Source organism: Archocentrus centrarchus, chromosome 16 (genome assembly GCF_007364275.1).
Source record: "Archocentrus centrarchus isolate MPI-CPG fArcCen1 chromosome 16, fArcCen1, whole genome shotgun sequence".
NCBI lineage: Eukaryota > Metazoa > Chordata > Actinopteri > Cichliformes > Cichlidae > Archocentrus > Archocentrus centrarchus.
Window position 1 is genome coordinate 34,236,188 of NC_044361.1, and position 12,050 is coordinate 34,248,237.

At 40.9% G+C, this 12,050-nt stretch overlaps 1 protein-coding gene across 1 annotated transcript; it reads right to left on the reverse strand.

Moving 5' to 3' along the window:
* Positions 1 to 2,657: 2,657 nt before the first annotated feature.
* LOC115795133 (macrophage mannose receptor 1) lies at positions 2,658 to 4,528 on the reverse strand. The gene is made up of 2 exons (XM_030750936.1): positions 4,006 to 4,528; positions 2,658 to 3,485 (listed from the first exon to the last, which is right to left on the reverse strand). Exons 1-2 carry the CDS (start codon positions 4,508 to 4,510, stop codon positions 3,067 to 3,069), a joined length of 924 nt encoding a protein of 307 aa, XP_030606796.1. The 5' UTR covers positions 4,511 to 4,528; the 3' UTR covers positions 2,658 to 3,066.
* Between the last annotated feature and the right edge of the window lie 7,522 nt (positions 4,529 to 12,050).

Below are 12,050 nucleotides of genomic sequence, written 5' to 3' on the forward strand. Positions count from 1 at the left end.
CTTCTATCCTTATTTTTGCAGAAGTTTAGAATTGTTTTAATAATAGAAAGCTGCTTGTTTTTCTCACATGACAAGTTTTTCGTGTTAACTAAATTAACTATTAAAACTTTTTAATTACCCAAACAATGTCTGGTATATTTTGAAACTATTACATATACATGGAGGAAATACACTTGCAGACAAACAGAATAACACAACATGGGGTGATTAGTTTGATGGGAAAACACCAGGGAGCACAGCTGATCCTAACCAGCCAAAACAAGATCATTGTAATTATTGTAGGGTCGTTACCTTACAATAAAAAGCACCTAGAGGTGACTGTTTGCTGTGATTTGGTGCTAAAGAAATAGATTGAATTAAATTGAATCAAAGAAGCAAAACTAAATACAACACACAAGACAAATAAAACAAGTGGATATCTGATACAGTGATGGGGGCATAACAACAAGATGCAGGGAACACAGGAGGGCAAGGAAACTGATCATTATAATTACAAAACACAAAAGAAAACACAATTTAGGCTGAAAATAAAATAATGGAAAACAAAACAAGAATCACAACATGAAACTCTAAAGAACCCAGAACAAACTAAGAACAAAACATAACATTAAACTAAAGTGAAAGTGAACTCACCCAGGATCACCAAAACTGGATCACAGAAGATTAAGAAAAATCTAACCTTACTAGTAAGGTGTACCCAATAAAGTGTCCAGTAAGTATACATGTACAGAAAGTTGAATTATTTGTTTTCTGTTAGAAAAGATGATGCATTTCACTGAAAATCTCTTTCCTTTAGGCAATAAAGCTTTTAGAAAAAGATGATACACTTTTTAGAAAGAGTATCATCTGCAAACTGTTTGACTGCAAATGTGAAATTCATGTTATTTGCTTCAATGTCACAAATGTTGGTGTTTGACATTAAATCTATTCAATGGTAATGTGTTTTCCCTTACTTAAATTCTGAGACAATCTACACATCTCAATGATTTCCATTTTTTCTTTAATTAAAAAGTCCAAATACTTAAACAGGCTGAAGTCGGACTGACAGTCTGTTTGACAGTGAAGCCTATTTTGGGAGTTTAAACGTGTATGAATTTTACATGTTTTTGTGCAGATTCATTGGAGGAAACACATCAACGTCCATCCAGGTTCCCACAGTAAAACAGATTTATTGATGTTTAAATGGATCCATCATTGACTGCAAGGACGTTCACAACAAAAAAACAAATCACAAAAGTGGTCCATAAATTATCACCTCTGACCAATCAGATTCAACCCTTCTGAGTCTAAACCACTAAATAAAATGAAGCATCAGACTGCAGAGGTTATATGTTGAAAGAGGGCAACAAACATGCTTGTCTCCACACACTAAAATCAGACATGAATTTACACCTTCAGTTAAATATAAGGATCTATCAGAATAAAACAGAGAATGCTCTGATCATTTAATGAAATTTGCTAAAATCAAACAAAACACAGTCAGCAAATGTAAAACACACATTTATCCATAAAGTTGCTTCAAAACAAATGCAACAAACTATGAGAAACCCATTAAAATCTCAGATTATTACAGTGAACAGACAGATATATGAGATATAATCCCTTTAAACTTAAAATATCTTTGCTGCATGAAGGCGGCTCCGTCACGGCTCCTGGGCAGGTTATGGAGTGCTGCATTTTCACTGATCCTTTCATTTACAGTCTGCTTTGAATGAGATTTAGATTCTCTGTTATAGTACAGCCAGTGAAAAAGTGTGTGAAGGTTGATGGGTTTAGCTTGAACAGTATGCATCTATGGTGTGAATTTGGACATGCTAGGCTACATCGTTCTTGAGTTATTGTATTCCCAAGAGTTTCAGAAAGCTCAACTTCTGACCTTTACCTTCAGGTCAAGGTCACCGAGATTCCGATATGTCTTGAGATGTTTTAGTAGATGCATCTGTGGTGTGAATTTGAAAATCCAAGGTGGTTTCGAGTTGTGGCCAATGTTAAAGATTTTGTGGAACAGATGTGGCGATGCAACAACAGCTCGACTTTTTCTTCAAAACAGCAAATGAAGCTCAGCTGTAACGTTACAGCAGCATAAACTGTGAGTCGTGCTGTCACTGGAATTGAATGTATTCTGTTGGTGATGCAGAAAATGTAAAAATGTTTCTATGTTTGTTAATCTGCTGCTAAGCATTTTTGTTCTTGGAAGATCTTTACTCTACAGAAACTGACGTTCTTTTGTTCGGCCCAGTCATTACATCGCCCTGCTCAGCGGCATTGTAAAATCATCTCCTTACAGGCTTGCTGTTACTTTTATTATTATATTCTGAATTTTGAACCTGAGCTCATCCAGTTTTGTTAGGCTAGCTAAAATCAAACCTTCACTGGCACCTGCTCAGTCCTGTGTTACCCAGTTCACTAATGTACTAACTCCTGTTATATTTTGGTCCAAATGTTACCTGTTTCTGGATAAAATATTCCATAAATATCTTATGCATGACTTTGGACTGTGGGAGGAGGCTTAAAGTCACACAGGAACAGGGAGAGCATGCAGACCTTCTTGCTGTGGGGTGACAGCTCTAACCACTGCACCACTCTGCTGTGAAATATACTTTATATGTATTTTTTTTTTTAAAGCTGCTAAACATACACAGACATACACACAGTTATTGTCATCGCAGGTATCTACAGCACTGTGGAGCATGCTTGTCAGATGGCTGCAGAGAACTGGAGAACACAGGAACAACTCCTTACTCGCAGGGACCGCTGTGGACGGGCCTGACAGAGAGCACAGAGCAATCTGCACCTTTACTTCATGCTACTAACAACAGAACAGAAAACCCTTTGACTAAACTGAAATGCACATACTCTAATATCATAGTATGGTATATATAAGTGGAATAACATTTTGACCTGTTTTTCCTACAGTGCCATAAAAATATGAATAACAGAGAATGGCAGCTACAGTATGGATATATATATATTAACCTGTCATAGTAATGGCTTAGCCGGTGCTAACATGCAGCATAACTTCAGAGATGTCAGTGTCTCACTGCTTAGCTTTGGAGTGCTTTTGTCCTATATGGGAAGAAGGGTTGGCTTTTTGTAGCAGATAGGATGAGCATCTGTACAGCATTCTTCATCTCTCCAGCGAAACTCCTTCCCTTGTACCACACTCATGATGGCACACTGACCGCCATCCTCCCCACTGGGCTCATTCTGATCCCAGTTGGTCTCGATGACACTATCCCCATTCAACCAGTACCACTCCCCATTCAGGGAACGCCTCCTCATGCCGATCCACACATCCTGCATGCTGTTGTTACTGGTTGAATTGGTCTGGGGAAGTTTGGCATAGACTTGTTTCTGGAAGATTCTTTTAGACAAGCTTATCAGCTCCAGGTTGTTTTCTTTGCAGTTCTTCAGAGATTCACGCCAGCCGTCGGCTTTTTGTCCCACTTGTAGAACCTCAGGAATCAATGCGCAGCCCCTGAAATCTGTTCAGGAGCGCCGAAAAAAGAGCAGACAGCTGAAATTAGAGGGAGTGTTTCATAATGCTGGTATTTGGTAATAATTACGTTAAAACTCCTGTCCCTACAGAGGCACAGGAGTTTTACCGTAATTATTCTCACATTATATATTTGAAGAAATTAGTTACATGCACGCATGTCTGTCTTTGCTCCTGGGCTTTTGTTTCTTCGGTGTTTCTTTGATTAAATCTGTTCTGCCTTTGATTTCAGAGCAGCTCTCTGTTACTGCATTTCATGTTTTTTATGATCCATCCTGTCAGCTGCTTTGTGTGTTGCTGCTGTGATTCCACACAGACCTGCTATAATAATACTTTTAATTTATAATAATGCTAATTTCTGCTACCAGCCCATCTCGATGAATACAAATACTGTGAGAATGCTCAGTTTTTAATGTAATTTGAGAAAAGGAAATATTTTCTATATTCTACATTCACTGCAGTACTGTTTAACCGTAAGTGGGGATTAAGTGGAGGTTGGTGTCCCTCACCTGGGGTTGAACTGATGATGGGTGCTGGATTCCCAAATATAGTTGTCCTATTCTTTCCAGCAAAGTAGACAGCCATTTTGGAGTAAGAATGCCAGATGACGTGTTTACCCGATGGCAGAGAAATGCTGGTAGAGGTGTAGTTTGTCCCCTGCAGGTCCTGCCAGTTTGGATTTGATATAGTATCATTTCCAACACGAACCCCATCAGCGGCACTCTTCTGGACCACAATCACCGCATAGTTCACGAAGTCAGCGATGGCTGTCACGACAAAACAGGCGCCGAAGTTTGCCTCTGGGATCAGAGAGATGAGTAAGCCCGGACGGTAGAAGATGGCTGTGCCGGCTATCTCATGCATTGGTGTGTTGGCGCTGTAGGACACGACACTGGTGGAGTTTCTCGTTGCCAAAAGCACCAATGTCTGTGCTACAGCTCCTGTGGTCAGAAATGGAGGAATTAAGTACGTCAGGTTCTGGTCTGGGGTGGGCGGCAGGATGGTGTACAACATCCCGCAGCTGCAGGCGGCCCGGGTCGCACAGGGGTGACCAAACAGGACAGCCACCGGCTTTTCGGCCGTCACATTTTTAAATGCTTTATTGCCCTCCAGCCAGATCTGAGCAAGCTGCCCTGCCTGCAGTGAGACTTGTGTTGTCGCTGATCCTGTAATGGTCACTTTGTTTTGGCTGTCACCACCGTTAACGATAATGAGTTTGAACGGGTTTCGCTCAGTTACGGTTTGCACAACTAAGTTAGAGTCGGTGGTGTCAGTGATTTCGGGTATTGGAGGGATGAGGTACGTCGTGCTGAGTTTTTCTGTGGGTATGACGAGCGCAGTCTGCAGACTGCCTTGTTTAAGGTTGACTGCTTGAACAGTGATATCTTTATTGCTGGTAATGGTGAGAGTCCTGTTTGAGATATTTTGCTTATCGAGTTCCACTGTTGCATTCAGAGAGACATTCCTCACCTCTCCAGCCATCATTGTAAATGGCACTTCAGAGTTGTTGTACTCTTTAACTTTGACACTTGTGTCATCAACCAAAGCAGTGATTTGGACCATGTTTTTAGGTGTGCTGGGGTGGTAGATGGCGATGTTCTCTGGAAAAACAGCAATAAATTTCATGCCAGTGTTGTTGTAGGGTTCAGTGTCTGTGGATTCTGTAGAAAGAAAAGATAGTAGCTGTTTAATGATACTGCAGCGAACAAGGGAGGAAATAAAACTCGGGGTAAATCATGGAGTTTCTTCTTCTTTCAGCTGATCCCTTTAAGGGTCACAACAGTAGATCATCTACCTCCATCTTACCCTATCTGTAACTACCAACCCACTGCATGTCCTTCACTACATCCATGAAGCTCCTCTGAGGTCTTCCTCTTTTCCTCTCTCCCTCCTCTGCACATGTCCAAACCATCTCAGCCTCTCTGACTCTGAGCTGTCCCTCTGATGGACTCGTTTCTAACCCTGTCCCTCTGCTCACTCCCAGAGAAGATCTCAACATCTTCAGCTCAGCCTCCTGTCTTTGTGTCAGAGCCACCATCTCACTGTGGAATCACAGAGAACAAACTGAAAACTGCAGTCACATGATGAGGAGATGGTCATGAATGATGGATGGCCAAATTTAAATCAGGTAAGGTTTTTGATTTGATCGCTTCGCACCTGAAAGGGTTGCAAAATATGGAAATCATCTAAAAACTGAGGTCAAAGCTGATCGCAGCTTTGTGTTAAAGATGATCGTCGCCACCCTGACCTCATGAATGATTCATGCTCTTATTGCTTCAGGCTTTGATTCACAGTTCAGAATGATCCTTATTTATCTTATATATCTTAGTTTTGCCCTTCAGGTTGTCGACTTCTCCCTCACAAACAGGAGGTTTGATCAGCAGGTGGGTGGGGCCTCTCTGCCTGGTATAACCATATTAGGGATATACCGTCTATGACACAATAAAGATCCAGAAGCAGAAAAAATGTCTAAAATGTGAGTGTTTAGAGCAGGTTAAAGTCTGAGCTCATGGCACCAGGATTTTAATCTGGAAGAACATCTTTATGACAGAAATCAGCAAAAACAGAGTAGGTCCACCTTAAAACAATTTAAACAGGTGAATTTTTTAAAAAAAAGAGAAACTTTTCTGTTTGTCTCCTGTGTTTAACGTTCTCACTCGTCACTATTATATAAATATGATTAAAAAGAAAGGAACTCTTCCCCCGTAAAGCTGTTATGAAGGGGAAAATTACCTCCAGAGACCAAAGCAGGTTCTGTATCAGGGTGTAAACATGTTTGTGTCCGCTGGAAAGAATAAGATTATATTGGAGGTTGGAGTAATGCCAGCAGGCTACAACTAAACAGCTAAAGTTTTAAAGGAGGAACATGCCAGTAACCCCCACAGGGGCACTGGTTTTGGAATGAAGGGTTGCTCACAATAACGTAAAAGTAAAATAGTAATTACAAATGTTGAGTTTGGCATTTTAAATTCTTCTAATATTTTTTTTATCCTTTAGCTCCACCTAAACAAACATCATGCTTTGTTGTCCATCTTTATATACAGTCTGTGGTATTTTGCATGTTGTACCTGTAACCCCCCCCCCCAAAAAAAAAAAAAACTGCAGGTGAACCAAAAGAAGCTCAGGTGTGGTGATTATTGGGTTTACCTGAGCTCCTGCCTGCCAGCAGCAGAAGGAGGAGGAGCGCCACGGGATACATGGTGGTGAGAAAAAAACCTGACGTCTCCCTGCAAAGTGCAAACACACGTTTAGCTCTCAGAATAAAGAAACAAAGGTTTTAACATCACGTTAATGTGAGTCAAACGCTTTTGTGCTGAGGAGGCAACAAAACATCATCAAACAAGGCATGAATCCATAACTGATAAAAACACTGCAAACAAACATGGATTTGATGTAGCGTGGACCAAAAGCCACGTTTAGTTTCCAGTCCATTCAGTTTTAAGGCCTTTCTTGCTGTACACATATTTAACACCAAAGTACATCACAAACAGATGCAACAAAACAGATACACAAGATCAAAATATACAAATACAAAATAAATAAGGAGAAAAATAAGATCAGACTAAATTAATCGTGTAACTATGACAAATGTAAGATAAAAATCAAGAATTTGATTAAACAAAACCCAAAGACGGCGAGTTTTTGATGGAACATGAAGTCTGCTGATGATTGTAACAATAAACATGAAAGGGTTAAAAGCCCTGGATAAAATATTTAGTGTGAAACAACAAACTGCTCTGTAATCAAACTGCTCTGTAATCGATCCCTGATTCAAGCAGCAAACGTTAAAAACAGCCTAAAATCATCGTTTTCTGTCTTTGATAAGGAATCTTACCTGCTGGTCAGTGGTCAGCGGCTGACTGTGGGGAGTTTTCCAGAGTCACCTTCTTTCCTCTCCTTCAGGTATGGAAATAATCGTTTGTCTGTCAAATTTGAGCTGCTTTGGAAGCTGTTTGCATGACATGCACATCAGTGCGGGTGTGGCAGGTGTGGCAGGTGTCGACAGCCTCCTTCTGAATGCTTTGATTTAACTTTGATTCGCAGGTCACATTTCAGATGTAATCAAACATCACATTTTCAGGAAAAGACGTCTTTTTAATTTCACCTCTGTGTCATTTTAAGCAAATATAAACGGATGCTTTCTTTCATCTGATCAGCTGAAGGCTGTGTAATTATAGCTCTATTGCTGTAAAACTGCAGGGCTTTCAGCCGTCAGGGTGGAGGTCACGTCGTCTTCATCAGGTGCTTGTTTCTCACCGGGGTAATGAAGTACACATGAGCTTCAAAATGTGAGGACAGAAGCGTCTGTTTGAGGAGCTGAGGACATATTTTAAAAGTGGAGACTTTTTTGAAACACTGGATGATAAAAATGCAAAAATGTAATATTTGATCACACAAAGACATCTTGCCTTTGAATTCATAACGTTTTCTATATGTTAAATGTCTGCCCATTTCTATCCACCCTCATGTTTTCTGAGCCTTTCTTTTTCATAGATCTCTATGGATACGTGTCACACTCAGTATATTATAGCCGTTCACCTGATTTCCCAAAACCCTAACCCAAAGCAGAAATTCTGAGCTAACGTCAAATTAAACCCATTTTCTGGGTTTCTTTGCGTGTGTTTTATTCTGTAGCACTCTAACATGATGCGGTGCAGGGATACAGTTTGCGGTGTGTAACAGGGATGTTGGGTGTGGTTATGCGCCACAAGCTTCTGCTGCAGGGTTGATTTGGTTGTTGTTTCCTGAACTGACCTGGCATCAGTTTGAAAGTCAAATCAGCCTGAGTGTCATAAACTCTGGACCTCGAGTCTTATTTTCTAGGCACTATTTAAATTGCCTGGTTAAAGGACAGCACGTCCCACCTGTGGCATTTAAAGTGTTTCATTTCATTTGTATCGCTGCGCCACATCATGTTAGAGTGTTATAAAACACACGCAAAAGAGTAATGTCGACCCTGGAAGAAAAAACTGATTTTTCCTCATTTTCTCAAACATCCTGTTAAAATAGTTTCATTTGGTTTTAGTGCAACAATTTAATAAAACAAAATATTATATTATCTGAGCTCATCTGGACTTATAGTTCTCAGTTTTTCCACAGGGGGTGCTGTTTCCAACTCATTAGCACTGAACAATTTATGTCCTGATTACAGCCTGACAGGGTTTCTGTGTTTCTTTGGAACTAAATTAAAGGAACACACACACCCACACCCACACACACACACACCGTAATCCTTGCTTCAAACCATTAGGTTGTGTTGTTGTTGTGTAACTGTGAGAGCTCTTATCTAACAACTGTCAGAGCAGCACTTTCCAGGACAGGACAGCTGTGTCTCTGAGGGCTGCAGAGGGATCTTTGTAAGAAAACTCAGGTGTTTTTCAACAGCTGGGGGATTTTTTTGTTTGTTTGTTTTACAGTATAAAATGTAATGTCACAGCTCACTCAGACCCTGTGAAACACTAAACCAGGGATCCTCACATCCAGGCCTCGAGAGCCCCTGTCCTGCAGGTTTTAGATGTGTCCCTGATCCAGCACACCTGATTCAAATGGCTGAATTACCTCCTCAGTATGCAGTCAAGTTCTCCAGAGTCCTGCAAATGACTTCTATATTTGACTCAGGTGTGTTGAAGCAGAGACACATCTAAAAGGCGCAGGACACCGGCTCTCGAGGCCTGGATGTGAGGATCCCTGCACTTAACAGTCATACAGTACAGCACTGGTAATCTCCACAAGGGAAACACAGAGCTCATGTTACAGGTCATGAGGTACCTGCGCTCACATGATTTCCCTCCTGTCACCAGGTTCTACACACAGACTCAAACATTCAGCATGAGCATCGCCTTCAGCCGTAGGTCGCAGCCTGTCTGCTGTGAGCCTTACATCACTGAAACATGAGCAGCCCGTATTCCGACTTACTGAGAAAACATGTCTGCATGGCAATGCTTAATGTCCAAAAAGAAGATGGCCAAATGGCAACAAAAAGCAGTAATAGATTCCCTCTTTTACTGGAGCTCATTCATCAAAATCTCTTCATTTTCTGTGTCATATAAACAAAGATGTCACCAAAGATACATGCAAGGGAAACGCCCACCCTGTTAACAGCATTCCCCTGCTGCTAATGAAGCCCCCACCCACCCTCCGATTTCATGTTAAAGACACTGCAGTGCACAGGTTTATAGATATATCCAATCCAAATTTATTTATAAAGCACAATTAAAACAACAAGGTTGGCCAAAGTGCTGACATGAAAAAAGGGTAACACAAGGAAACAAATACACCACACACACACGCGCGCACACACATGAATAAATATATCTAAGAAATCACAAATATATAAAAATATGGTATTTGGAAGATACTTTGTAATTATAATTATGTCACATGACTGTTCAGCCAATCAAGGATACGGTAGTTTTTTCATGCTTCCAGAGGAAACTCTGAGTCGTGGGCTTGCAGCTCTCTCCTGTGTCCTGACCTGGACTGAAGGAACACGGCATTCTGGGAGAGAGCAACGCGCCCTGAAAGATAATCATTTAGAGCATGTTTGGCTTTTCTGTCTTATTCTGCTTGCTTTTCATAGAAGATATAAAGCTAATTAGTGTGTGGCAATGAGTCGCAGTGAAGGAGTGCACCTTAGCCTTCAACACTGTGTTTGGTGCTGAGAGATGAAGTCACAGAGGCGGTGTTATCACTTTCCAGAGCTGTGGGAAGCTGCAGAGGCACCTCTTCCTTATCTCGTTTCATTAATATACTGGTTCAAATGCTTTGCAAGTAAATAAATCCTTCATGATTCTTTGTTCTGAGTTCTGTGTCTGTTTCCTGGACTGCAGCCACACAGATCACATAAGAGGGGAAGATGGAGGAGACAGGTGAATTGTCAAAGGTGCTGCCACAGCATGACAACTCATAATCTTTGAAAATGAACCTTGAGCACACACTGTTGCTGTTACGGTCAGAGACGCTCTCCTCCCTGCAGGGTAAAATCTGCAGTCTGCTGAACAGAGAGGCCTGGGATGATGTCACAGCCTGAAATACTGTCTCAGTCCACAGCCGTGAGAGTCGATTATAGTTTGACATCATTACAGTGAGAATATTTATTAAAAAGCCCTCATCTTTTAAAGTAGACCCTTTCTCATGTCCCCACAGTACAGACCTACAAATGTCCTGTGTGTGTGTGTGTGTGTGTGTGTGTGTGTGTGTGTGTGTGTGTGTGTGTGGTTCCTCTAATCTGTAATCTGCCTCTGGATTACAGTTTGCAGGAAGTCTTAAATAATGACATCACTGTGCTGCTGTGGCCCCGCCTCTCTGTGATCTCACACACAGAGCGGCGCTCGGACCTCGCTGACAGCAGCAGCATGGCCACGTTCGTCTCAGTGAGTACATTTTATTTCTTTTATATCTGCTTCATTCACGTCTCAGGATCATCGAGACCTTTTTTTTCCCTCTGTTTGATGACAGTGATGAACGATTCTGAACCTGCTGTATTTGGACTTTATTCCAGTATTTGATTCCAGCTCAGGATATTTTCCTGAAGTCTGTTTGTTATATTTATATTTCCCAGATTTTCCTCTTTCACCAAACAACAAAACAAACATGTATTACACATTCTGACCAAAAACAACGAGTTTATGACGGAGCTTCAGCTGCTGGACTGAACTGTTCCTGTTATTTTGTCCTGCCTGGTGGACGTGCACACACTGCTGAAATGTGCAGGACTTCAGGTGTTTAATGTTCAGACATAAATTCAAACTAATTGTTATTTTTTAAGTTTGGATTTTTTTTTGCTTTTGAAATTGAGGACGTTTAGTTTTCAGTTTATTTTTAGTCAAATTTATTCAAAGGTGGGGGACAGTTTAATATTTGCTCTTTAATAATAAAATGTGGCTGTCGTTGAACATGGTGACAGTTTTTGAATTGTCAGTTTGGGAAATTCAGGAAATCTTTTGCAAAGAGGGGAAATTTTTAGAAAGTGAAGAAAATGTTTCAGGAACCTTTTAAAAGTCAGACTTTTTTTGAAAATGAGTGGTTTTTAAACATTACTCCACATAAAGACAAAAACAGTGTCTTTGAGTACAAATAGTTTTAAATTTGAATCTGTCCATGTCCTCTCGTTTCAGCAGAAAATACAGGAACTATTTCTGTGATTTCATTAAAATCAAATTCCAAAAATGATGCTCCACCCATAAAATAACTGCTTGAGGAATTAATCAGTATGAAAACAGATGCTGTCAGGAAGCAGCCAGTATTTAGAGGCTCTGTGTGCTGCTGCTGTTGAATGAGGTCTGACTAAAGCAGAAGTAGGTCTGTGGCGGCGGCGGCGGCCCCTGGGAGCCGCCCTGCAGACGAAGCGCTCAATTTAGACCCAACGTCCTCTGAGATCAGCTGACAGGAAACAGATCCAGTCTGTCCTTGACAAACATGAATGCATGAATACTAAACTTCAGTCCTTAAATAGAAGTGAGCTGTTCTGCTGCTTATGACAGGGGGTTATTTTCAGCAGTAGATTAATCCAGCTGTGGTGCATCCTATAAAAACAGATAGCTGGAGATGTTGT